Raw genomic sequence first — 27,941 nt, 5'->3', positions numbered from 1 at the left:
ATGTTTCTCAAATAAGGACATTTTCTTTTTAATCCTCAACATGGTTAACCTGTCACTGACTAGTTAATTTCTGACTCATTGTAACACTGCATGATACAAAACTAATGATAATTTCTTAGTATCATCCTGCTTTGGAGAAAGATTAATTTAAAATGTAAAAAGAAAGATTTATTGGAGACATAAAATTACTAAAACTGATGGCTCCATACACATTGCACAGACAGAAATATGCTGTAAAAGGCAGGACTGAAAAAACTGAGCAACCTTTATAAACATATTAGAAATATAAAGAGATTTTTCTTTGAAAAAAAGTCAACCTGCACCTTTCTTTAAAAATTGTAGGTTCATGCAGAATATGAATGATAACTTGTGGTTACCACAGTGAATGAGTGGGAATTTTGTTTGTTTGCGAAAAATGTTTACTAAATGCAATGGAATACTATGAATTGATCCTGTAACATAAACTGGTGAATCCCCAACACAGCCCTATAGTTTAGTAAATACTGTTGGACCAACATGAATTTCTTGGTGTTGACGAAACATCTTACGTAAAATGTTAACAACAAGGAAAACTGCTAAGGATTTACAGAAAACTCTTTGGACTCCTGGTGTGGTGCTATAGGGTCAGTATTGGACTGTGACCCACACAGTTCAAATCTACCAGTTGCTCCTCGGAAATTCTATACGGGGTCACTATGAGTCAGAATTGACTTGACAGCACTTAACAAAACAACATTATACTATATTTGCAACTGGATTGATATGAAACTTCCTTCCCAAATCTCCTGCTTCAAAAGTGGTTAAAATTTAAGAAGAGTGCCCTCTGGTGGAGTTTGTTGTTGTTTGTTGTTAAGTGCCGTTGAGTCGGTTTTGACCCATAGCGACCCTGTACAGGGTTTCCAAGGAGCAGCTGGTGAGCTTGAACCACCGACCTTGCAGTTCAAACGGCTTTGCAGTCTGATGCATTAGCCCACTGAGCCTCTTAAATGACAATGTTGTTGGTGTAATGTGCCGTGTACAGGGTTTCCGAGGGTGTAAATCTTTACGGGAGTAGAAAGCCTGATCTTTCTCCCGCGGAGCAGCTGGTAGTTTCGAACCGCTGACCTTAAGGTTTGCAGACCAATTCGTAACCACTACGCTATCAAAGCTCCTTTATAGTCAGGATTTATTTAAAAAGTTATTTTAAATATGACTTTGTTGTTAAGTGCCATAGAATGAATTCCAACTCACAGTGTGACCCTGCATGGGGTTTCCAAGGAGCGGCTGGTGAAGTTGAACCACTAACCTTGAGGTTCAAACTGACCTTGCAGTCCAGTGCCTTAACCTGCAGTGATACACCAGGACTCCTAAATATGACTGAGAAGTACAATGAACCCAAATCTGTTACTGAGGTGCCACTCATCTCAGATACCCCAAACTAAAAATAAAAAAAGATATAGTCTTCCCTATTTGGAGAGGAATATTCATTATAAAGTGTCAAATAAAATAAAGATATCCAATAATCCTAACTCTATGGACCTTGTTATTAAGTGCCATCCAGTTGACTCCAACTCATAGCGACCCTGTACAGGGTTTCCAAGGAGCGGCTGGTGAGACTGAACCTTGCGGTCCAGTGCTTATCTTACTGTACCACACCAGGACTCTGGAGGGTATCTGAACTAAATAAATTCTTAGTAAGAGGAAGTTTCATCAGGAACACAGAAAGGTTAATCAGAGCAAAACAAGGCTACCTTGATACTGGAAGCCTTCCTCTTACTAAGAATTTACTTAGTGTAGATACCCTCCAGAGTCCCGGTGTGGTGCTATAGGATAAGTACTGAACTGCTAATCACAAGGTCGGCTGTTCAAACCCACCAGCCTCTCCTTGGAAATCCTATCCAGGGTCGCTATGCGTCGGAACTGACTCAGTGGCACTTAATAACAACAGTTAACCTCCACCTACTTCATCCAACAATCTGAGGGCCATGTTGTTAAATGGAACCTTAAAGATGGCCCCAGTCCAAAGCTGGAGTTTCACAAACAGCATGCATGTGAACAAAGCTCTCCTGTATAGTGCCCCTTCACATTCCCTTTGTGGGGATCAATAGCTCCACTTTCCGACTTTCAGAGCAGGTCCAGGGAAATGAATGAATGCTGCCTAGTAACTGAGGCTCAGAACCTAAGTCAGTATTGGAGTGCAGGCTCACCACTTCTAGTCCATTTTGTACTACACAGGCTTGTACTGTGCTTGGTAATCTTGTAAAGCACCTGCAGAACCATGATTTGATCCTCACAGTCCCTCAGGGACAGAGGTAGGCAGAGATCATGGTTCCCACTGTAAAGAGGGAATAACGAAAAGGAGTGCAGAGCAGGCCCGGGCCAGTTGGCAGGCAAGAACCCAGCCTGTGTATGCCTGGCTCCCGAATCTGCACTCCTTTTCCTGCACAGTCCTTTGGGGGCCCTAGGAAGTCTCTTTCCTTATCCCAGTGGGACCAGCTGGCTGCCCCCCACATTTTGGAGTGGATTATACTGTATTGTCTCTCACTATTTCATGGCAGGTGACTCCACTTTCCTAGGGAGAAAAACAGACCTAGAGAGAGCAGAGACCAGGTCCCAATCAGAATGCTCTGAACTCTTGCATCATACTTTTATCGTTTTGCTTTTTTCTTCTTTTTCTAAAATGAGCACTTACTTAGAAAAATACACACTTTTTCTTTCTTTCCTTAAAAGAATGATGTGGCTTTAAGAATGGCGAAAGTCCAAGAGCATCTGCCCTGGTTGGCTGGTGCTGGGAGCAGGTTTGGACAGGGAATAAGCAGTTGTGGTTCTCAGGAGCCTGAGGCACAAAATGAGCAGGGCCATGTGGGCCTGAGACTTAACCCTCCTCACACCACAGTCATCTGCTGTTCGACTGTCTGCATCGCTCCCCAGACATGTGCATACTTATGCACACCAGTTCGAGTCTCAGTCACTCTGCGCATGCAGCCTCCGTGCAGAATTCCTATAACGTTTCTTAGACCAGCTCTGTGGCATTGCTGGGAAGCACAAAAGGAGAAGGAAAAATTACTAAATACTCTTTTGTTATGAAGCTGGATTCAATCTTTTCTTGAGTTTCATAGGCTAAAAAAGTGAAACTCGACAAAGACATCGGAGTAGCACTCTTCAGACCTTTCACAAAGCTCATGTTGGGTCCTCTCCCAGCTTTTAAAGTCTCCCTGCCTCCCATCAAGTAAAAACTGGGGTGAAACATAGAACCTTTAGCAGTCCCAGCACTGGGGCACGCCTACCCTCTCCCGTGAGACAGTGTGCTGACCGACCTTGGAAGGTGAGAAGACCACTCCTAAAAGCCCCTCTCTCTCTCTCTCTCTCTCTCTCTGTCCTCACCCTTTCTCTCGGTCTGTTGCCATATCCTCGCCCTTTCTCCTACAAAGCCATCATTGGAATTGTTTGTAAATTCCACTTGCTTTATCTTTCCTATTAGACTGATGCTGTCTGGGAACAGGCAGAGACTCAGTTTTCTCATCTCTAAAATGGAAATGTTGTTGCAGTTGTTGTGTTGGTTCCGACTCATAGCGACCCTGTATAGGGTTTTAAAGTTGTAAATCTTTATAGGAACAGAAAGCCTCATCTTTCTTCCTAGGAGTGACTAGTGGATTTGAACCACTGACCTTGCGGTTAGCAGTCCAGTGCACAACTTACTACGCCACCAGAGTTCCTGCAGAGCTGCTGCTATTGCGTACTGTAGTTACTTCTGACTCGGAGACCCTGTTTAGGGTTTCCAATGCTGTAAATCTTTACAGAAGCAGAAAATCTCATGGTTCTGAGGAGTGGCTGGTGGATTCAAACTGCTGACCTTGAGGTTAGTAGCCTAACGTGTTACCCACTATGTTATCAAAAATGACAATGCTGTTGCTGTTGTTAAGTGCTGTCGAGTCAGTTCAACTCATAACGAGCCTGTATAGGGCTTCCAAGGAGCGGCTGGTGAGCTTGTGGTTCAAACTGACTTTGTAGTCCAGGGCATTAGCCCACAGGGCCCCACCAGGCCTCCTCTAAATGATAATATTGTTGTGAAGTGCTGTCGAGTTGATTCCGACCCATAGCGACCCTGTAGAGGGTTTCCATGGAGCAGCTGGTGAGCTTGAACCACTGACCTAGCAGTTCAAATGGCTTTGCAGTCTGATGCATTAGCCCACTGAGCCTCTTAAATGACAATGTTGTTGTTGCAATGTGCCGTGGAGTCGATTCCAACTCATAGTGACCCTGTATAGAGTTTCCAAGGCTGTAAATCTTTACAGGAGCAGAAAACCCCATCTTTCTCCTGCGGAACATCTGGTAGTTTCAAACTGCTGACCCTGAGGTTCGCAGCCTGATTCGTAACCACTACGCTACCAGAGCTCCTTTAATGACAACAATGGATACTAAATTCAGTCTTGCATACCTGCCTGAGTATAAGCATGTACCCAGGCAGTGAAATATAGCAGCTAAGAGCCTTGGAAATTCAGAATCAGACAGCTGGTTCAAATCTCAGGTCAGTCACCTTATTTTTATTATGGTCTCTTGGGCCACTTCTTTCACCTTGCTGAGCCAGTCACCTCTTCCAAAAAATAAGAATAACAATAGCACCTAACTCAGAACTGTTAAGAAGATAAAACCAAACAGTGCCTGTGCCTACCTACCCTGCCTGCCAGCAGCCTGGAGCATGCCCTGCACACAGCCATTGCTAGCCATGGCTAGTGTTAGTAATGGACTTCAGAACACTCTGTGAGCTAGGTACTGGGGAAACAATGCCTTGTGGAGGCACTACTCAGTTTTCCACCTCCCCTAGGGCACAAAGCGGGCACTGAACACACTTGGGGTGCCAAACAACAGACAGGCCCATAAAGTGAATACCACCAGGGAGGAATGCGTGCCTCAGAACCACCAATTGTGAGAGACAAAAATGGCAGCATTTACCCAAAAACAGAACTCAAAGAAAAAGGCAAGAAAGGGCAGGAGAGAAGAGCAAATGGGAATTAAGAACTCAGGGAGGAAGCGAGAAGAGTGCTGTTTGCAACCAACATCCCAAATGTGTATCAATCGTTGAAGAAAAACTAATTTGCTTTGTAAACTTTCACCCAAATTACAATGAAAAAGTTCAAAACAAACAAACGAAAAGACAGGTGGGGTATGGAATCTCCCAAGAACAGACACAAAGAACAACTATCTAGGAGTTAAAATGATAAGATCGTGAAAGACCACAGAAGAGATCACCACCTCACCTTAAAGACACTGAGTGGCACCCAGGCCTCCACAGCGGGGAGCTGAAGAAAATTCTAATAGCTACCAAAGTGGCCATACAGAAGCCAGGCTGGACAGCAACAGACATGGACAATGGGGAGGTGGCCGAGGGAACGCGAGCTAACCTTAGTGGAATTCTGGAACCTAAGAATGTGGATAGACACATGGGGTTTCTGAGCCCAGTGATATAAAATGTTTGAATTAGAAAACTCAGGAGCACTACCACTCAATAGTCAGAGGAAGTGACTATTAAAGTCCCAGCTGGCCTTCATCTGTGTGCTTCAGTCCCTTACTAGTGTGGTCTCAAGAGTCAGGGGGCAGGATCAGACACTCCAAGTAACTGCCACTCAGTGGGAGCTTTTGGTGGAGCCTTATGGTAGAGTTCTCGCCTTCTACTAGGGAGACCTGGATTTGGTTCCTGGACAGTGCATTTCACGAAAAGCCACCCCACTCCCTCAGTGAAGGCTTGCATATTGCTATGATGCCGAGCGATTGTTAGTGAAGCTTCCAGACTAAGAAGGACTAGGATGAAAGTCTGGTGACTTTCATTTTCTTAACTTTCTATCAGTCAATAAAAACACGAGGGATCACTGTTGTTGTTAAGTGTCATCAAGTTGACTCCAACTCATGGTGACCCTGTATAGGGTTTCCAAGGAGTGGCTGGTAGGTTCGAACTGCCAATCTTGCAGCTCAAACCAACCTTGCGGTCCAGTGCTTATTTTACAGCGCGACATCAGGACTCCTACTATGGAGCATAATGGGGGCTACATTCATGGTAGCAAACAAAACCACACTTTGATGTGGGTTCCAGCCAGTCCATTTGTATTCACACATTTTTATTTTATTTTTTTCAAGTTTTCCCCCTCGGAGAAAGTTTATTGAATGAGATAATCAAGTGGACACGTGAAGTCCAAGGTTAAACTAATCTCCTTCAAGACCCTTCTCATTCTCATTCATTCACAGACCAACCAGCAGCATTACTACTGCTTCAAAAGACAGGTGTCTGGCGAGTACCCACAATCCCATCTGAGCTGGAGGCAGCCCTTGGTTGGTAACTTTTCATATTAGGTTTTATTTTGGTCTTTACATTTTCTTTGTTTTCCTGATGTTCTAGAAAGATCATGTACAAGGGGGCTTCAAAAAGTTCGTGGAAAAATGGGACAAAAAGATAATGAAAAATTTCCACAAACTTTTTTGCGGGTACTTTTAAGAATATATAGATTTTACCAGAAGGCGCCCCCTTGGTCACATACCTGAAAAAAGCTGCGCCTCCTCTCGCTCAGAGACTGAACAATGTTCTGGGGTTATAGAATCTTGTTTAATAGTTACTATGAATGATTCATCACACTTTCATTTACCCAAGTGAATAGACATCAAAGTTTTTTAGTGGCTACCAGCCATGGAAAAGTCCTGTTGTGGTGCTGTAGGATAAACACTGCACTGCTAATCTCAAGGTCAGTGGTTCAAACCCACCAGTCACTTCTTGGAAACTTTATACAGGGTTGCTGTGAGTCAGAACCAACTCCAGGGCACTTAACAACAACAACAAGTTGTGGGTGGGAAGGAGGGGAAAGGAAGACACAATGCTTAGGGGACCTTGAGCTTCTTTCTGTTAGGAGTGATGGAAAATTTAGGGGACAGAAAAGGGTGAGGGCTAACCAACAGGATACATGGAACAGATGTCACTGAATTGATATCAGTTAAGACTGTAGAAATGGCAAATGTTTTGTTACCTGCACATTTACCACAACAGAAAAAAAACATAGAAAATGAAATTTACCATTTTGCAAGACCTCAGCAGCTTTGCCACTTGTCATGTTAGTATGTTCTAGGGAATGAAACAGGAGGACCACGCTGGGAGGAAGGTGGGGTTGGGGCAGCTGAGCTTCTAAAAAGATTTCTCTTTTAACACATACAAAAGTATTCATTTCCATGTACCTAATTTTAAAAGTGTGACCTTGTCCCCTGGGAACTTCCATGTGTGGTGCTGTAGGATCAGCACTGGACTGCGAACCAAAAGGTCGGCAGTTCAAACTCACCAGCTACTCCTCATTCATTTCTGCAGGGCTTGAATGTGCATATTCCTTAAGACCAGACTCCACTAAGCAGTGTCTCCCAGGAGGATTTGCCTGTGGAACCCTTCTCTCAGTACAGACATGGTTCAGGAATTGCATGGGGTAAGGGCAGCCCTCCTCCCCGACAGGTCTCCGTTAACGACGGGGTTGAGGTGAGACTAGAACAGCAGTGCAGGCACAAAGGGGCACCAGCAAGTGTCAGCAAGCGAGAATACCATGCACCCACCCAGCGGGCAGCGGCTGCCTACCTCCAGGTCAGAGTTGATGGAGGAGACCTCAGAAGAGCTGCTGGAAGACACGCGGGCCTGGATGACCTGAACGGGAGGGTACGAGGGGGGCTCCTGCAGGGACACATCTCCAGTGCTCGTCTGTCCGTCGCCAGGCAGCCTGGTGGCACTGCAGCCAGCCTTCAAGGTGTGTGGAGAATGCAGAGAGGGACAATTACTTCATCTCTTTGCTTTTGACTTGTTAAACATTCATGTTTCTCAGTAATCCAGAGGTACGAGGCAGTGACTTATGCGAAGCCTACTGCACACTCATGCCTCAGTTCTCCCCACTCCCTTCTCTTCCACCCAAGGCCGACAACCAGTGTTACCAACCTGTTATGCTTTCTTCTTATGACTCTACACCGAGTCTCTATGAGTCAGAATTGACTAGATGGCACCGAACCATAATAAATGTAAATCAATGCATCTCGTTCACAGGAAAGTGAGTACGTCACATGGCAACCCCATGCACAACAGAACACAATGCTGTCTGACCCTGCGTCATTTCCATGATCTGTGTAAACTGGACCATTGTTTTCATTGGCTGATTTTAGGAAGCAGATCACCAGGCCTTTCTTCCATAGTGCTTCTTAGTCTGGAAGTTCCTCTGAAACCTACTCAGCATCATAGCAACACGCAAGTCTCCAGTGACAGACGGTGGTGAATGCACATGAGGGGCGTCGGCCAGAAATTAACCTAGGGTCTCCCGCAGGGAAGGAGAGATTTCGACCACTAAATCACCACTGCCCTGATTAAAATAAAATAAAATAAAAGCAACCATTTATCAAGTATTTACTTGTGTTTACTTGGTGTTAGCCATTAAACCAAGTGAGAGGCAGTGTATCCTAGTGGTCAAGGGCACAAACTGGATAAGACAGGTCTGAATCCTGACTCTACCACTTAACAAACTGTGTGACTTTAAGCAAGTTGCTTAACCACTCTGTGCCCAGTTCCTTATCTGTAAAATATGGATAGTATCTTGGGTTGACTGTGAGGACTGAATGTATCTAGGCAAAACACTTCAGAAGCCTTGGTGGCACAGTGATTAGGCACTCAGTTGCTAGCTGAAAGATTGGAGCTCCCCAGTTGCTCTGTGGGAGATAGACGTCTGCTTCTGTTAAGATTTACAGCCTTGAAAACTCTACGGGGCAATTCTACTCCGTCCTGTATTGTATGGTCGATAAGAGAATATACTTGGCCATAAGGGTTTTTTATGGAGGGGAAGGGAAAGGAGGGGTGGGGTACTTAGAACGGTCCTCAGGTCCATAATAAGCACACTGTAAGTGTAGCTGTTATTTACTCAGAGCCTGGCAAGAGCCCTCGGTAAACAGACTGCGCCGGAAATGGTGCCACTGAAGTTACGTGCGGCGGCCCCTGCCCAGGCTGTACTGTGGAGCTCAGCCTCTCAGTAGGAGCCATCTCTCGCCCTCTGGTGGACACAGAGGGAAGAGGCGGAATGCAAAACGCTAAAAAATTGGGACACATGATCTGTCTTCTATGGACTTTGTTCCCTAGCAGGAATCCACTCAGGATTCAGGTAGTGGAAGTGCAAAGTTATTGCAAACTTTGCCCTGTCATGTTTGTTTTTTTTTTTTCAGAAGTTTCATGAGATTTGAAAATGTATGGTGCAAAGCTTTGGCTAGATACTGCCAGTGTTTCCTATACTTTCCTGAGGGTTTCCCACCAACCACCCACCTACCCATCCTATTGGAGGAAGGGGTTAATGGCTGAAAACCAAAAAATCCAAATCAGCTGCCATCAAAAGTAGAATTGTGCTTATAAGGTTTTCAAGGCTGTGACCTTTCAGAAGCCAGGCAGTCTCCGGAGACCCTGTTGGGTGGGTTTAAACCAACAAACTTGACTTCTTTTAACTAGAAGTCAAGCCTTTAGTCAGCTGTGCCACCCAGGGCTTCCTTATTGGCCCAAGTGGGCTCTTAATTTTAAGAGCAAGCTCTGAGTCTCTCTGAACTTCACCACAGCACATACACAAAGTTATTTGCATCCAGTTTCGAAGGAACAACAAAGAATAAAAACTCTTCAGCACTGTAGGATAAAAAGTGGACTGCTAACCACAAGGTTGGCAGTTCAAACCCACAGCCACACCTCAAGAGAAAGATGAGGTTTTCTGTTCCCGTAAGTAAAGAGAAGCTTCAGAAACAGCATCACCATGAGTTGGAAACAACTTAATGGCACTAGGTTTTTTGCTCCAGCTCAAACATTTTGAGCACCACTGGGTCCTCTGGGTAGCTCATCAGACAGGGGCTACTTCCACCTCTAACTCTGTGTTCAAAATACACCTTTACTGAGAGCCTGCGCCACACCAGGTTCTAGGCACTAGGAGTAAACAAGAGAAGAAGACAGACAAAGCCCTTCTGGAGTTTACAACCTTCAGGAGAAAACAGACAATAAGCAAAAGTAGCAGACAATGGTAAATGGTCTACACACAATTAAAATAAGCAATCAGGTAGCGTAGTGGTTACCAATCGGGCTGCTATCCTCAGGGTCAGCAGTTCGAAACTGCCAGCTGTTCCGCGGGAGAAAGATGAGGCTTTCTGCTCCCGTAAAGATTTACAGTCTTGGAAACCCTGTACAGGGTCGCTATGGGTCTGAACCGACTCCACGGCACATAACAACAACAAGTGGTGCAAACAATTAAGGCACCCAGTAGAAAAGTTGGAGGTTTGATTCCACCCAGAAGTGCTTTGGAAAAAAGGCAAGGCAATCTACTTCCCAAAATTCAGCCATTGAAATTTTTATGGAGCACAGTTCTACTACGACATACATCGGGTCGCTATGAGTCAGAAGTAACTCAAAGGCAGCTGGCAACATGATACTTCTGACTGGGTATTTCAGGAGAGGCCTTTGGGAAACAGTGCCGTTTAAACTGAAGTCTGGAAGTCAAGAAGAGGCAGCTGTGTCATAAAACAGGGGAAACTGCCTTCAAGGCAGAGGAATGGAGAGGATTTCTGTGCAATTAGAGAGGAGAGACGAGGGAGAGAGGAAGGAGACAGCCAGGGAGCATGAGACTGGGTCCGTAGGTCTTGGAAATCTTGGTAAAGGGTTTAGATTTTACTCTGAGCTAAATGGGAAGCCAGATAGGGAGTGGCATTTGTGGAAGACTCTTGCAGCTTCTGAGTGCAGATGGATAGGGCAGGTATAGAAATGGATCGCAAGACCCATGGCTTTCTGTTGGATTCGATATACACAGATTATGTTATTATTGTTAGGTGCCATCAAGTTGGTGCTAACTCACAGTGAGCCTATGCACAACAGAACAAAATACAGCCTGGTCCTAGGCCAACCTCCCAATCATTGCTACGTTTGAGCCCATTGATGCTGGTACTGTGCAAATCCATCTCGCTGGTTTTCCTCTTTTTCTCCAACTGTCTACTTTACCAAACGTGACATCCTTCTCCAGGGACTAGTCCCTCCTGACAATATGTCCAAAGTATGAGAGATGAATTCTGGCCATCCTGGCCTCCAAGGAGCATTCTGGCTGTACTTTTTCCAACACAGTTCTGTTGGTTCTTTTGATAGTCCAATCCATGGTACTTTCAGTATTCTCCTCCAACACCATAACTCAAATGCATGAATTCTTCCTTAGTCACTGTCCAACTTCCGCATGCATATCACTGCGAAATACCATGGCTTTGATTAGGCACACCTGAGTCCTCAAGCTGACATCTTTGCTCTTGAACACTTTAAAGAGGTCTTGTCCAGCAGATTTGCCTAATGCAATACATCATTTGATTTCTTGACTTCTGCATCCATGAGTGTTGATGGTTGATCCCAAGCAAAATGAAGTTTTTGACAACTCAATCTTTTCTCCATTCACAAGGATGTTGTTTATTGGTCCAATGGTGAGGAGTTTTGTTTTCTTTACATTGAGATGCAACCCATACAGAAGGTTGTGGTCTTTGATCTTCATGAGTAAATATTTTAAGTCCTCTTGGCTTTCAGCAAACAAGGTTGTATCCTATGCATATCATAGGTTGTTAATGCATCTTCATCCAATCCTGATGTCACATTCTTCTTCATTAAATCAAGTTTCTCAGATTATAAAGGTAGTAATTACAGACTTACCAATGCATTGAAAGGGTATATAGTGAGGGAGAAGTCCCTTGGTGGCACAGTTAAGTGCTTGGTACAAACCAAAAGATTGGCATTTGAATTCACCCAGGGGTGCTTCGAAAGAAATACCTGGTGATCTACTTCAGTTAAACAATAGATAGGCCTATAAGGGGAATAACACTGGTACTCCTTAGAATAGTTAATCATCTGAGATCAAAAGGGCAGCATTTGCCCAAGAACAACAGTCAGAAGACAGGAAGGGTTAGGAAAGAAGGAGGGATAGAAAGGGGAAACACAGGGAGGAAAGGGGATGAGTGATATTATATTGTGGGATTTGCAATCAATGACATGAAACAAATGGTGTACGAATATGAACTGCTGAATAGGAAACTGATGTGCTCTGCAAACCTCCACCCAAATCACAATGAAAAGTTCTCAAACAAAAACAAAACTCTAGGGAACACAGTTCTACTCTGACACAAGTGGAGTGGCCATGGGTCACTGTCAACTTAATGGCAACTGGGTTTCTGGTTTATAGTGAGGGGAAGAGAGGAGTTTGGGCTTCACAATAGAATGGCGGCAGCATCATTCACTGTGATGAGAAAGTAGGGTAAGGGAGACACTCTGAGCATGAATGCCGGAATTCTGTTTGGTCTTGTACGTGTAAGACACTTATGGTGGTGGGCAGCTGGGCAGTTAAGACTGGAAGTGAGGGGAGAGGGAGAGGACAAACCCAGGAAATCAGCCAAGAGTTAGTATTTAAAACTCTGGGCTGGGCTGAGGTCACCTGGAGAGAGTATGTACAGAGAAGGGAACCCTCCCAGGATAGAGCTGGGTGGGCGCTCCAACTTTAAAATCAAATCTAAGAGGAGGAAGCATGAGAAGAATGAAGGTGGCAGAGACCAGGAGAGTGTGGGCCACAGAAACCCAAAGAATTGAGTGGCCAAATGAGCTGAATTCCAATTAAACAGAAACAACCACTGGATTTAACAACTGGAAGATTACGGTGACCTTGACCAGGATAGTCTTACGGAACGGTGAGGATAACTAGAGTACAAGTTTTCATCTCTTTTCCTGGTTTCTCCAGCAGACCCAGGCATGCAGGCCAGGGACCTGAGAGTCATCCTGAAGTCCTACCTTTCCCTCACTCCATAGCCTCCCGGCGGCTCTAAGACTCCTTCTCAACTCGCTCTCCACTCCCTCTCTGCCCATCCATCTGCTCCCACTAGGTTTAGGTCTCACTACCTTTCTCCTGAACTAGACCCAGTCTCTTACTGACCACCGTGATTCTAGTCTCCACTCCCTCATCACCTTCAGGATGATAGCAGCCAGACTTCACAGTGTGATGATCTGTCCCTATCCCCATCTTCTCTCCATCTGTCCTTACATTATAGCCTTGGATTATAGCCTTCCTCTTTTTACATGTTATCCTGCCCATCCCTCAGCTATAGTGTTAACCTCCTCCAGGAAGCCTTCCAGGATTGTTTCCCAGCCTTTGGACACCTGGCAATGGCCCACAACTGCTCACCTGCTGCACAGGCTCAATGGTCAGCTTCATGTAGCTGCTGATGGCTTCCATCGTCCTGAACGACTTGCAGTTTGGTAGTGTGGTGAGAGGCATCCAATCTGAATTCTTTTATGTGGAGACAGGGAGACAGGAAGGGGAATTTTTAAAGCTGGCAGGCAGTTTCAAAACACAAGGTTCCATTCACTGCAAAAGAACCCCAAAGTATTTTGTCTAGTCATTTAGAGTACACTTCACTTTCTGCTCCATATACCATGTATCTTCTCTCTCCCTCTAAGCTGTGACAAGGGACCTCCAGCAAAACACAATAAATAGATCAGGGGTTCTCAAACACTGTGGCACAGTGAAATCTACCTGGGGATCTTAAGAAACAAACAATTGATGTTTAACTTCCACCCCTTGACATTCTGATTTAATTGGTGTGGGATGTGATCTGGGTATTGAATTTTTTTAAAATGCCTCTGTGATTCTACTGTAGGATAAGCAATGGACAGCTAACCACAAGGTCGGTGGTTCAAACCCACCAAACTGCTCCTCAGAAACCCTACACAGGATCGCAATGAGTTGGAACTGACTCAACGGCACTAAACAACATGTGATTCTAATGTACAGCAGAATTAGGGAACCATTGCAGTAGGTTCCGAGGAGCCCCGGTGGTGCTGTAGGATAAACACTGGACTGCTAACAGCAAGGTTGGCAGTTCAAACTCACCTGCTCCCCAGTAGAAAAGAAGAGGATGTCTGTTCCCTCAAAGATTTACAGTCCAGAACCCCCCGTATAGGTTTGCTAAGAGTTGGAACGGACCGGCTGGCAGTGGATCTGGGGTTGGGTAGTAGGTGCTAGGATCCCTGGTGGCACTGTGGGATATGTACCGGGCTGCCAACCACAAGATTGACTGGTCGAACCCTTCAGCAGCTTCTCAGGAGCAAGATGAGGTTATCTGCTCTCATAAAGATTTATAGTCTCAGAAACCCAATATCAGGTAAAGTCCTGGTGTGGCTCTGTAGGATCAGCACTGGACCGCAAGGTCGGTTTGAACTGCAAGGTCGGTGTTTCTAACTCACCAGCCGCTCCTTGGAAACCCTATACAGGGTCGCTGTGAGTCAGACCGATTTGATGGCACTTAACAATAACAACAACCAAAAAGCAAGGTTGGTGGTTTGAACCACTGACCTTTTGGTTCAACTTGGTTGTTTGTTGTTGCTAAGTGCCATCAAGTCGATTCTTTTTGGTAGTAGGCGCCAAATGAATGCTTTTGTTAAGTAGTGGTTCTCAAACTTTAGTGGGCACCCACTAGTGGACTTGTACCCCATTGTACATTGTACCCCACCTTCAGTTTCTGGTGTTTGTTGTTAAGTGCCATCTAGTAGGTTCTGACTCATAGTGACTGCCTATAGGGTTTCCAAGGATCAGCTGGTGGGTTAAGAACCATCGACTTTGCAGTTAGCAGTCCAGTGCTTATCTTACAGCCCCACACCAATTTCTGGTGGGGTCCCATAATTTGCATTTCTATTAAGTTTACAAATGATGCAAGTTAAGGACCACACTTGAGAACCATTGCTGTAAAGAAAGATGATCCAAAGGTGGCTATTTCCTCCCTTCAAAATGCTAAGATCTATAGAGCTCTTTTGAATTTTTTTAGCTCCTTTCTGGGATAGTAACCGTTATTAGGGGTCCTAGTGTGGTACTACAGGGTAACAGTGGACTGCTAACCACAAGGTTGGTGGTTCAAGCCCACCAGCTGTTTCTCAGAAACCCTGTACAGGGTTGCTTCAAGTCAGAACCAAATCAACAGCACTTAACAAAAACACAATAACAACAGTTGCTAGGATAGAATAAACACCATCACACATTAGTCTTCATGGAACTTGGACCCAACAATCTGATTAGAGTGTTCAGCCTGGAAATTTGGATGAATAATTTCCCTTTTTTATCTTCCTCCCCAGCAATAGGCCTGGAATCCTGGTGTGGCGCTGTGGGTTAATGCGCCAGACTACAAAGCCATTTGAACTGCAAGGTCGGCGGTTCAAGCTCCTCGGAAACCCTTACAGGATCGCTGTGGGTTGGAACCGACTCAACAGCACTTCACAACAAAAACAACAACCAGCAATTGACCTACTTCATGAGCAGTGAGCCTCATCCCTAGTCTGAAATAGGGACCTCAGATAGTGAGGAGCTGGAGTTAAGGTGAGAATCACCCCTCAAAAATATCTTAGAAACGAGGGAATCACCTATGCTGGAGTCCTTGCAAAATCTCTCATGTTGTGGGGTTCATTCTCAATACTTCTGAGCCAAGAACTTTTTGATGAAGACAAATCACCTCAGTCAGAATAAGTCTGCCTACTTATAGAGGTCAGGAACCCTGGTAGCGTAGTAGATTACAACTGGGCTGTTAACGGAAAGGTCAGCAGTTCGAATCTACCGGTTGCTTCTCGGGAGAAAAATGAGGCTTTCAGCTCCCATAAAGATTTATAAACTTGGAAATCCTATATAGGGTCATTATGAGTTGGAACTGACTCGAAAACACACAGCCACCACCACTGCTTATAGAAGTCACCTGATTAAATCAGTAAAATACACGACAAACACATTTACCCCAGACATGTTAACTGTTACCTAGTAGTACAACCTTGTGACTGCAAATGGTGACTATTACTATACTGTAGCGTAGTGGTTACGAATCAGGCAGCTAACCCAGGGTCAGCAGTTGGAAACTACCAGCTGTTCCGCTGGAAAAAGATGAGGCTTTCTACTCTTCTAAAGATTTACAGCCTCAGAAATCCTGTACAAGGTCTCTATGAGTCAGAACTGACTCCACAGCACATAACAACAACAACTATACTATACTATTACTATAACTATACTATACTATACTATACTATACTATACTATACTATACTATTAAGGAGCTCTGGTAGCGTAGTGGTTACAAATTGGGCTGTGAACCACAAGGTCAGCAGTTCGAAACTACCAGCTGTTCCATGGGAGAAAAATGAGGCTTTCTGCTTCTGTAAAGATTTACAGCCTTGGAAACCCTGTACAGGGTCACTATGAGTCAGAACCGACTCCACGGCACATAACAACAACAACAACAAACTATATATTATTAAGGAGCTCTGGTAGTGTAGTGGTTACAACCACAAGGTTGAACCACAAGGTCAACAGTTTGAAACTACCAGCTGTTCTGTGGGAGAAAGATGAGGCTTTCTACTCCCGTAAAGATTTACAGCCTCAGAAACCCTGTACAGGGTCGCTATGAGTCGGAACTGACTCCACGGCACACAGCCACCACCACCATACTATACTATTACTATACTATACTATGTTAAGTGCCATCGAGTCGGTTCCGACCCATAGTGACACTGTATAGGGTTTCCAAGGAGCAACTGGTGAGCTTAAACTGCCAACCTTGCAGTTCAAATGGCTTTGCAGTCTGGCGCATTAACCAACAGTGCCACACCATACTATACTATAATAAAGAACACATGCAAGGATCAATTTTTAGCAATATGGGGTGTAAAAGTAATACAGAAAATAAAAAGGAAAGCGAAAACAACAACAAAATAGCAATCTAGTAAGCAGTTACACTGTGTTGTTGTGGTTAGGTGCTGCAGAGTCGGTTCTGACTCTAGGGACCTTGTGCACAACAGAACAAAACCCAGCCTGCTCCTGCACCATCCTCACAATTGTTACGTTTCAGCCCATTGCTTCTGCCACTTTGTCAACCCATCTCTTTAAGGGTCTTCCTCTTTATCTCTGATGCTCCACTTTACCAAGCAGGACGTCCTTCTTCAGGACACTTTTAGAGACCACAAATGGCAAATGGACCTTAGAGATATGAGAAGAATTTCCAGAGACAGTACCATACACAGACTCACAAAGGGCTGAGCCCAACAGCTCACCAGGGAGAAGCTGCTTCTGGAAAGCTCTGTTGGCAGCACGGGTAGGGATAGGACGGCGGTGGGGGCTGGGGAGTGGCAAAGAGGCATGTGAGAGCTGGAATAAGGATTTTTTTAACGAAATGGAAAGAAATCACATGATTCCTAAATTAGGATATTAATTTAAGTCATATATAATTATAATTTATGTAGTATGCAAAATTACATAGTATATAGTTATAACTAAGTGTAATTATATGCTATATAATTACGATTTTTAATGAAATACATGATCAGAAAAAATCACGATTCCTCAATTAGTACATTAATTTATGTAGTATATAATTATGCATAACTAAATTACAAGATAGCTAAGTGGGCATTTGACTATTTAATTGACATCACTAATAAACAACAACAACAACAACGGTTGCCATGGAGTCAATTCCAACTCACAGCGCTGACCCCATGCATCAGAGTGAATCCTGCTCCAAAGCGTTTTCAATGGCTGGCTTTTCAGACGTAGACTGCCAGACCTTTCTTCAGAGGTAGCTCGGGGTGAACTCGAATTTCCAACCTTTTGGTTAGCAGCCGAGCATGTGAACTGCTTGCACCACTGACATCACTAAAAACCTATTATGTTTATTAAGTGATCAAAAACATGTCTTAAAAACTCAGGTCGTAGGAAAATGGAGGATCTCATTAGATGCAGCATCACCTCAGCTTTGGGCATGTTGTTGTTGTTAAGTGCCGTCGAGTCTGTTCTGACTCATAGTGACCCTGTATAGGGTTTCTGAGGAGTGGCTGGTGGATTTGAACTGCTGACTTTGCGGTTAGCAGTTCAGTGATTAACCTACAGCACCACTCCAGCTTTGGGCATGAACAGTGGGTTTTTAAGGTGACTAGCTGGTCAAATGTCGAGGGACTTCAGGGATTCCCAACCCCTGCCCCTCCTCCAGCCTACTATTCTGTCCAGTATACATCACTAAACACTTTAGTCGGGCCAGAAGTTTCCAATTGGTGAGACCTTGTCCTCACTTTGCACCGCCTGGCTTTCTTCTTCATCTTTTTCTGTACAGGGTAAAAGGGCTTGGGTGTCAGGGCTTTCTGTGGCTTCTGCGGCAAGTCCCAAGACCCGCCTCATCTTGCTCTTCATCACACAGGAAAGGAAAATGATCTGAGATGCTGGAAGTTAAGGTACAATGGAGTGGAGGTCCTTCAGCCACCCAGTCCTGCCCTCCCTTCTCTACCCACTGGTGCAGCCTGGAGTCCAGCCACCAGCCAGTCCTTCCTGCCCCGCGTCCCCCTCAAGACTCTCAGTCCACTCCATATCATTCTGCCTGGGTCTGACTTCCAGAACAGTCAGGAGCTCAGCTGAGGACTCCTGTCTACCACAAAGGCCCGGTTTCCAGCTCCTTATAAGCAATTGGTAACTACTTGTTAAATAAACAAAAATATTTTGAAAAGCATCGTTCTTGAACAGTCTCTGGCTTCCAGAGACAGTACATGAAAAAATCATAGTCTCTGGGCTATTTTATGTGAAACCCACAGATTACTCACCCACACCACCCCACTCCACCCCACCAACAGCACAACAAACCATGTCCACAGTTGGTGTCTCCAACGTTCCACCCGTCCGCTGTTGGAACTTAGCTTGCCCTTGAAGCTCAGCCCAAGGTCACTAGATAGTAGCACACTGGCGGACCAGGAGGATGCTCAGTGGCCACTGCCAAGGGGCAGCATTTGTCAGCTTCTATCTCAGCTTCCCCAGTCTAAGAGAACGTAGAGGAAATCACCAATCCCATGTGCCTGGAGGGTCAGTCCACAGGCCCTTTCCCAACCTTGTGAGAAAGGGGAGCAAGCGTGCACAGGAGAGCAGAACCTGCTGGGGTGAGAGGCCCAGGTAGGGAGTAGAACTGAGACTCAAACCAAGGAGGCCAAGAATTCTTCCATGCGTCTTCACTATCTCAGAGACCACCAGCCAGAGATAATTGCTTTTTCTTAGTTTTGAAAATAAAACATAAAACTTGGAACAACTGCACTATGTATTCAGACTAGCAGGAGGGGTGGAGACTTTACTGGGGCCGGCAGACAAGACCCGGGACCTGAGGTGGATACAGCCAGGTCCAGCGCAGCACGGCTGAGGGATGTCAGGAACCAGGGTGTGGCCCGCAGTAGGTACTCAGGCCGCCGGTCATGGGCTACAATGGCCGAGGCATAGAGGAGGCCGGCCAGAGCCAACAGGAACCGCATCCACAGGTGGAGGGAGGGAAAAGTCTTCCCCTGGCACTGGGTACAGAAAAGAAGGAGCTCAGCAGTGAGGAACACTGCCACCCGCTCTCCCTCTCCAGGCAGGATTCTGAGACTAAACAGTCTGGTAGCAAGCCCTCTGCCAAGGGCCTATCCCCAAGGACACCGCATCTGTCAGGTTTCCAACTGTTGCTGAAACTGTTTCCTTTGCCTGGTGATGTGTGTTAAATTGTGTCTCCCACGACAAGATACATTGCGGTCCTAACCCCCAGTACCAGGAGTTCTGGTGTGGCGCTGTGGGTTAATGCGCCAAACTTCAAGGTCGATTTGAACCACAAGGTCAATGGCTCAAATTCACCAGCTGCTCCTTGGAAGCCCTATACAGGGTCACTATGGGTTGGAACAGGCTTGATGGCACTTAACAACAACAACAACAACCCCCAGAACCTGTGACTGTGTCTTTACAATGTAGTTAGTTCTCAAAAGGTGGGCCCTACTCAGATAGAACTGATGTTTTCATAAAAAGAGAAATGACACAGGTAGACATGAAGGAAAGACAGCTATGTGAAGACTGAGGCAGAGGCTGGTGGTATGCTGCCACACACCCAGGAATCCCTGAGGCTGCCAAAAGCTGGCAGAGACTAGAGAGGATCTTCCCCGAGAGAGCGCAGCCCTGTTGTCCTCAGCTACCACTTTGTGGCAACTTGTTATGGTAACCTTACAAAACTAATACACCCGATGAACTTCCTACTCGGATTTCAAAACCAGACTCAAACTTGACCCTGAAGATCTCTCCTTAATACCTCCACCTTGAGGGAAGTGAGTAGCTCTCTCTGGCACTTTCTACTGTGATGGACTTATTTATACGCCTGTCTGTTCAACAGACAGAAGGTCCCTGGAACTTGTGTGGGACAAGGGCTCATGAGGAGGGAAGCGAGGGATGACTGAATTATGGAGAGCCAAGCTTCACCCTTTTCTTCCTGTGGCCACCAATTTGGATCCAGGCCAGGAAGATTAGAGATGCTATCATGGGATGTTGGAAGCAAAGGGGATATCTTGGGGGAATGAGTCGTGGGAAGTTTGATAAAAAGAAAATGAGACATATGCATGCAGTACTTAGATGTAAAAATTCCTTCACAGGTATACCAGTTGGAGCCAATTCTGACTCTGGTGATTCCATGTGCACCACAGTAGAACTGCCCTCCAGGCTTTTCAAGGCTGGACTTTCAAAAGCAGTCTGCCAGATCTTATTTCCAAGGTTTGTGTAGGTGGGTCTGAAGTGCCAACTTTTGGTTAGTAGCCCAACACTTAACTATTTGCATTATCCAGTGATATATATATGCAGGATAATGTGCTGGACTACAAGGTTGGTTTGAACTGTAAGGTTGGCAGTTCAAACTCACCAGCCATGCCTCTGAAACCCTAAATAGGATCACTATGAGTTGGAACCGATTCAACAGCATTTAACAACATATATATATGGAGCTCTGATAGCGTACTGGTTACGAATTGAGCTGCGAACTGCAAGGTCAGCAGTTAGAAACTACCAGCTGCTCCGCAGGAGAAAGAGGAGGCTTTCTGCTCCTGTAAAGATTTACAGCCTCGGAAACCCTGTTCAGGATCGCTATGGGTCGGAACTGACTTGACAGCACTTAACAACAACAACAACTATATATATGTATATATATATATATATATATAGCGAGAGCTCTGGTAGTGTAGTGGTTACGAATCAGGCTGCTAACCTCAAGGTTGGCCGTTCGAAACTACCAGCTGTTCCACAAGAGACAGATGAGGCTTTCTGCTCCCGTAAAGATTTGCAGCCTCAAAACCCTATGCAGGGTCATTATGAGTTGGAACAGACTCCACGGTACTTAACTGATCAGGGAGCATTTCACGGCCCTCATCCTGCTTAAATACTTATTCCTGGAGGGTTGGGAGGTTTCCTCACCGATGCCAACCAGACAGACCATTGTTACTCAGCACCCACAGTGGATAAATCAGAAGCAGCTCTGGGGGAATCAGGGTCTCAGTCCCATGCTGGTCAGCCTTCTCAGAACAGTCCAAACCCTAATAAAGGAACCGTTGTTGTTGTTAGGTGCCATTAAGACAGTACTAACTCATAGTGACCCTATGCACAACAGAACGAAACACTGACCAGTCCCAGGCCAACCTCACAATTCTTGTCACGCTTGAGCCCACTGATGCTGCCATTTTGCCAAACCATCTCTCTGGGGGTCATCCTCTTTTGTTCTGACCCTCCACCTTACGAAACATGATAACCTTTTCCAGCAACCTGTCCCTGTTGACAATATGTCTGAAGTATGAGAAACGAAGTTTGGCCATCTTGGCCTCTAAGGAGCACCCTGGCTGCATGCACTTCTTCCAAAATGGATCAATTGGTTCTTTTGGCAGCCCATGGCACTTTCAATATTCTCCTCCAACACCATAACTCAAAGGCATCAATTCTTTTACAGCTCTGGGCTATTCTTCATAGAACAGGTACTTAGGACAGGCAGCACCATAGAGATGACCAGCCCAATCCCCAGAACAAACTCATTCTGTGAGGCTTGAATGCTGCCTGTGATGGGAAGCCCACCATATTCAAAGGCAGCTATCAGGAATATCAATACTGAGAAAAATGCTCTTGACATGCCAGCTACTATGCAAAAGTGTGTCTACCCCGTGAAGTTCTTCCTTTGACTGAATGGAAAGTGACGCCCCCACTCCCCAAAGCAAGCATCCACACACACTCTCTCTGCCCCCATCCCTCAGGCTTGGTTTAGTTGTATTCTGAAACTGCGGAAAACAGGGCTGCTCTTTCTGTCCCATGACAGCCTGCTGATCCCTGCACCCACAAGCTTCCTTGGTTTCCTTGTGTATACACTTGGGATACAGCAGAGAATAAAGCGGACACAGATGTTGCTCTCATTCACTGATGTTCTGGTGGCGTGATGACTTAGTAAGTAAATAGAGGAGTTCACTTCAGGTTGTGATAAACACTAGAAGAAAAAATATGGCAGAGGGAAGGGACAGAGTGGTAGGGTGGCTTGGAGCCATGTCAGGTGGGGTGGTCAGGGTGTGGTGTCAGGTCCTTCAGACATCTTACTGTGATGTGGCTTTGAACCTCTACACCACCCTGGGTGGACCGTGAACAGCACGATGCTCCCCAATCACCCCTCCTTAACCTGAGCGGTACACTTTTGCTCCTGAAGCCCCATGCCTCCTGAGGGTTCTGGTTTTAGCAACTTCCCAAATCCTGTGCCCTTGGAACTGCTACAAAACCATGGCTCTTGAGCAAGTGGCTTTTTGTTTGTTTGTTTTTAAATTAAATTTATGAATCTGTTACACTCTACATGCAGTCAGGTGTTTCTGCGATAGCAACAGTTTTCTGAAATATGAGAGGACTTCAAAAAGTTTATGGGAAAATTCCATTATTATTTTTCATTCGTGAACCTGTTTCTCCGATACTTTCCTGCCTTAGTGGCTTTTCTCATGCTGGAATTCTCCTGGAATTCCACGTTCTCTTCTGAGTCAGCGTGAAGGGCCCCCATGCCCACCTATAACTACTGTGTAAGCAGTTCTCACTTTCACGAATGTGAATAGCATAGGAAACTTCTCTCTCTCTTCTGAAACTCCAAACATTTGTTTATATCCTTCTTTGTTAACTGACCCCCTTGCACAAGTCCTGAACCATAATTGGTTGTGGACCACACTTCTATGATCCATAGGGTTTTCATTGGCTGAATTTTGGAAGTAGATCACCAGACCTTTATTCCTAATCTTAGTCTGGAAGTTCCACTAAAGTCTGTTTTTCATTATTGTTGTTGTTGTTGTTAGGTGCCATCACGTTGGTACTGACCCATAGTGACCTTATGCACAGGAGAACGAAACACTGCCTGACCTTGGGCCAACCTCACTACTGTTGCCACGCTTGAGTCCATTGATGCTGCCACTTGGCCAATCCATCTCGTTGGGGGTCTTCCTCTTTTTCTCTGACCCTCCACCTTACCAAACATGATATCCTTCTCCAGCAACTGGTCCCTCTTGACAATATGTCCAAAGTATGAGAGATGAAGTTTGGCCATCTTGGCCTCCAAGGAGCACTCTGGCTGAACTTCTTCTAAAACGGATCTATTGGTTCTTTTGGCAGTCCATGGCACTTTCAATATTCTCCTCCAACACCATAATTCAAAGGCATCAATTCTTCTATGGTCTTCCTTATTTACGATCCAGATTTCTCATGCATATGAGGTTATTGAAAATACCATGGCTTGGGTCAGGCGCACCTTAGTCCTCAAGCTGACATCTTTGCTCTTCAACACTTTAAAAAGTTCCTGTGCAGCAGATTTGCCTAATGAAATACGTTGTTTAATTTCTTGACTGCTGTTTCTGTGAGTGTTGATAGTTGATCCAAGAAGAATGAAGTCCTTGACAACTTCAATCTTTTCTCCATTTTTCATTATTGCCACACGTCTGTCTGACAGAGTGGCTACATAGAGTTGTGTTGGTCAAAACTCAAACCCAGGTTTCCTGCATGGAAAGTGAAAATTTTATCACTGAACTACCCTGCCTCCACATCAGACCTGTTGTTGTTGTTAAGTACTGCTGAGTCGGTTCCAACGCATAGTGACCCTGTATAGTGTTTTCAAGGCTGTGAGTTTGAATTGCCAACCTTGAGATTCAAGCCAACTTTGTGGTTGAGTATGTATCCTACAGCACCACACCTGGATTCTATATCAGTCTGAGAGCGTTAAGCTATACTGTTTCACATCTCTGTGTCTTTCATGAGACTATGAGCTCCCCAAAGGCAAACATGGCATCTCAACTCATGTTTGCATCCTCCCCAGGGTCATCCTAACTCCTAGTGCTTGAAAAAGCCTGATAAATTCAACTAAAATGTGCCTGAATTACACAGAACCCCCCAAAACTGAAAAATTATATTGTTAAAACCTTCTTAATCCCTAACGGAAGGCTTCTTTATCCAACCTCAAAAGTCTTTTCCTGAGACCTTGCTTTTCATTTGTGACAAGAGATGGAAGAGGCAGAAATGGGTTCCCTGGGAGAGGCTCAAACAGTCCTCAGGACCTCTGCCATCGCTGTGATATACACTGCGGACCCTCAGATGTTCAGTAACTGTGCACATACACCTTCCCCAGCCCCAGCGACTCCTCACCACTGCCCTGATGGCCTGTAACAGGGATGCTCCCAGATGCCCTAAAACCTGCCACCACCAGGAACCCCAGCCCCAGTCCCAAGCCCAGGCTCACGATTCTGGAGAGTGGAGGAATCCGGGAGGCCCAGGAGCCGAAGGCGGCGATCCCACCCAGCAGGTAGCCGAAGACTTCAATATTTTCCTGCAGGAAGAGGAGACATGCCCTCAGCAGTCTTCGGAGACTGTCCATGCAGCCAGGAGACTGCAAAGCCTGTTGGGCTTTGTCTCATGTCTCAGCAGCTTCCTCCTGGCATTGGCAAAGGTTATGGTCCCCCTTCCTAGGGATCATGAGGAGGGTGATCCCTCCCCACTACATGGTGACTCAGCCTCACCTGCAGCAGGCTTCCCAGAAGTCTCCTCTGTGGCCCCTGGACTGGGTCTGAAGCCTTCGGAACAGATGCCCAGAAAGCCCAGCCTGGGCCCAGACTCAGTGGCAGGGCCAGAGCAAATATGCCCACCCTGAGCCGTAGTTTCCTCTTCCTCTCCCGGGAGCCCCGGCCTGCAAGACACCCAAATCCCACATGGTTCCTGAAGCAGTGTCAGCCCCCGATTCCGATGACAGAATGGGCCCCACACTGTTGTATAGGCCAGATTCCCTGACCCCATCTTTTGAGAGGTCTTTCTTCCCCACCACCCCATTCCACTCTCCCCAACACACTGGACACTGCTCTCCTGTCTGTGACTTCCATAGCATTGGATGACTCAAGACAGGGATGTTTGTTCTCTTTTCTCACATGTATCTGCTTACATAAAGCAACACAAGTCTGGGTGTGGTGCTGTAGGATAAGCACTGGACTGCAAGGTCAATTTGAACCACAAGGTCAGCGGTTCAGACCCACAAGCTGTTCTTTGGAAACCCTCTGCAGGGTCGCTATGAGTCGGAATCGACTCCATGGCACACTATCACCACCACCACTACAAGACCTGTGGCCCACCCCAGGCAGGCAGTGCGTCCTGGCAAAGCAGAGCACAAACATGGTGAACAAAGCTATGAGTGGATGTGTCTGAACAAAGGCACCCCAACTGTAAGCAGGACAGAGAACATTGAGCCAGTGAGCAGATGCCAATGTTTCTTGTAGTTCGGAGGGCAGCTGACCACAAACCTCGTGATCTTGTTTGGAAAGACATCAGACACCAGCTAAGCCTTCTTCCTTTCCTCAGACAGCACGGCTCTGGCCCCCTGCAGGATGTCCCACCACAAGGCAGGCACCTCTCCTTTTAGCCTACCTCTTTCATCTTGATCCTTCTGACCTACCCTGGTCCCAGTGTTTCTCACCTAGGAGCTTTAACACAGCATGACACCCAGATTAGGGACAGAGAATCTCTGCACTGGGACACCAGAGTAGGTATTCCCCACCTTAATATGCTTAAATGTTTTTATTAGATACTTTAACTATAGAAATTTCATTTTAAATTTGAAAGCATTGAGTTATACAGTAAACCCTGCAAACACTGAAACCAGTGGAAGATTGAAACTTGTGAGAGAAGAAAAACCCAAAAGTTTTCTACTGAAACGGGTGATTGTTGGTGTCGTTGTGTATGCCATGGAGTTGGTTCCAACTCATATCAACCCTGTGTAGAATTTCCAAGGAGTGACTGGTGAGCTTGAACCACCAACCTTGCAATTCAAACCAACTTTGCAGGCCAGTGCCTTAGCCCACAGCTCCACACCAGGGTAATAGAAAGTAGTGAAAATGTGCCTTGTCAAAGACAGAAGACTTTTGAGAACTGGAAAAGCAAGGCAGTCCCATGAGTTCTGGCTCTCACAGGTTTGACTGTATTTTACTAATGCAATTTATTTGTTTTAAACACTACAAATTAGTAGTCTACCCAAGCTTTGGATAAAAGTAAATATTCAAAATCAGTCAGCTTGTTGTTGCTGCATGTCATTGAGTCAGTTTCCACTTATGTAAGTTTCCAAGGAGCACAAAGCCTCATCTTTCTCCCATGAAGTAGCTGGTGGATTTGAGCTACTGACGTTGAGCTTAGCAGCCCAACTCATAATCGACTATACTCCTTCTTAGTGACATTGTTGTTAAGTGCTGTTGGTAGTTTCAGACTCATAGCAACCTTGTACAGAGTTTCTGAGGAATGGCTGGTGAGTTTGAATCGCCAAGCTTGCGGTTCAAACGATCTTGTGGTCCAGTGCTTATCCTACAGCACCACAGCAGGGAATTTCACTCAAGTACTTTAGAAAACTATTGTTCTAGAGGGAAGTTCAGCAGGAAGTGCTTATTACATTTCCAAGTTAGATCAAAACAAGGACAATGAAACTAAGATACATTCAAAAAATTAGACTCCGTACCTGAATAAATAATAACAAAGACAAACAATATCCAAAATTTGGATATTCGAGAGCAAATATTTTGGTCAATTCATTCTTGACATTGTATGAAGGAAAGGAATTTCAGTTATGGCCCAATCAACGGATGTTTCCATGAAGACAGCTGCCTAATGGATAACCAAAGAGATCCACAACCCAAATTCTAACCTCCAGGCATCATCTGGTTGTAGGGTTTCCTACTAATTCTCCCACAAATGGGCACGAAACACCCTCAAGTGTTCATTGGCACCAAACTCACAGAACATTCCTTGCAAAAATGTCCTACTGTGAGTTTCTAGTGGAAAGGGTGAGAGGGGAGAGGAGATGTAACTGTAAATGCTCAGTTAGCGGTTTTCATCAAGTCCACCTGACTCTTGACAATGCCATGGCTGTTGAAGTAGAACTATGCTGCGTAGGGTTTTCAAGGCTGCTTTTTTGGAAATAGATGACCAAGCCTTTCTTCTGAGGTGCCTCTGGGTGGACTCCGACCTCCAGCTTTTCAGTTAGTAGCCAATTGCCTTAATCACCAGTACCTCCACAGGATCTATCAAAACGTAGCAGCTACCAAGTTAAGTGTTCCTTTATTTCCTCTGGGTGGACTCCGACCTCCAGCTTTTCAGTTAGTAGCCAATTGCCTTAATCACCAGTACCTCCACAGGAGCTATCAAAACGTAGCAGCTACCAAGTTAAGTGTTCCTTTATTTGAAAGGAGCTAGAAATGTAGTGATTCAGTAACTGACTGAACATGCCACAAATTATCCATAACTCTGTCACAGAACGAGTCACTCTTGTTATAACTGTGGCTAATCACAACAGCAATTTGAGCTGTGGGTAAAATCTACTCTTAAGTATATAAGACAAGTCAATCACTGACATCTAAGGTCTTGACAGCTAAGTATTTGTTATTTCTTGTGTCCAATCAGCAAAAGTGCATGAATGTATTAGGCTCCAGTATGATTCCGTGCAGTCTCTGCAGACAATAATGTAGAACTTCCAACAGTTCCTTTTAAGGAAAACCGCCCTGCCCTCAGCTTAGGGAAACCTCGTTTCATCTCTGTGGTAAATCTACATTTAACAAAACA

General features: G+C 45.3%; 1 protein-coding gene across 1 annotated transcript in view; it reads right to left on the bottom strand.

The window, feature by feature from the left end:
• The window catches only part of TMEM44 (transmembrane protein 44), a 71,300-nt gene that overhangs the window by 34,137 nt on the left and 9,222 nt on the right, over positions 1–27,941 (bottom strand). Inside the window, exons 4-9 of the mRNA XM_006873147.1 lie at positions 24,869–25,035; positions 24,592–24,678; positions 19,190–19,360; positions 18,117–18,248; positions 13,197–13,301; positions 7,580–7,738 (exon numbers count right to left, since the gene is read on the bottom strand). Of these exons, the coding sequence (XP_006873209.1) occupies positions 7,580–7,738; positions 13,197–13,301; positions 18,117–18,248; positions 19,190–19,360; positions 24,592–24,678; positions 24,869–25,035 (821 nt within the window). The remainder of the gene's footprint in view (positions 1–7,579; positions 7,739–13,196; positions 13,302–18,116; positions 18,249–19,189; positions 19,361–24,591; positions 24,679–24,868; positions 25,036–27,941) is intronic.

Source organism: Chrysochloris asiatica, unplaced genomic scaffold (genome assembly GCF_000296735.1).
Source record: "Chrysochloris asiatica unplaced genomic scaffold, ChrAsi1.0 scaffold00224, whole genome shotgun sequence".
Classification (NCBI taxonomy): domain Eukaryota; kingdom Metazoa; phylum Chordata; class Mammalia; order Afrosoricida; family Chrysochloridae; genus Chrysochloris; species Chrysochloris asiatica.
This window is presented reverse-complemented; position numbering and strand designations above follow the sequence as displayed.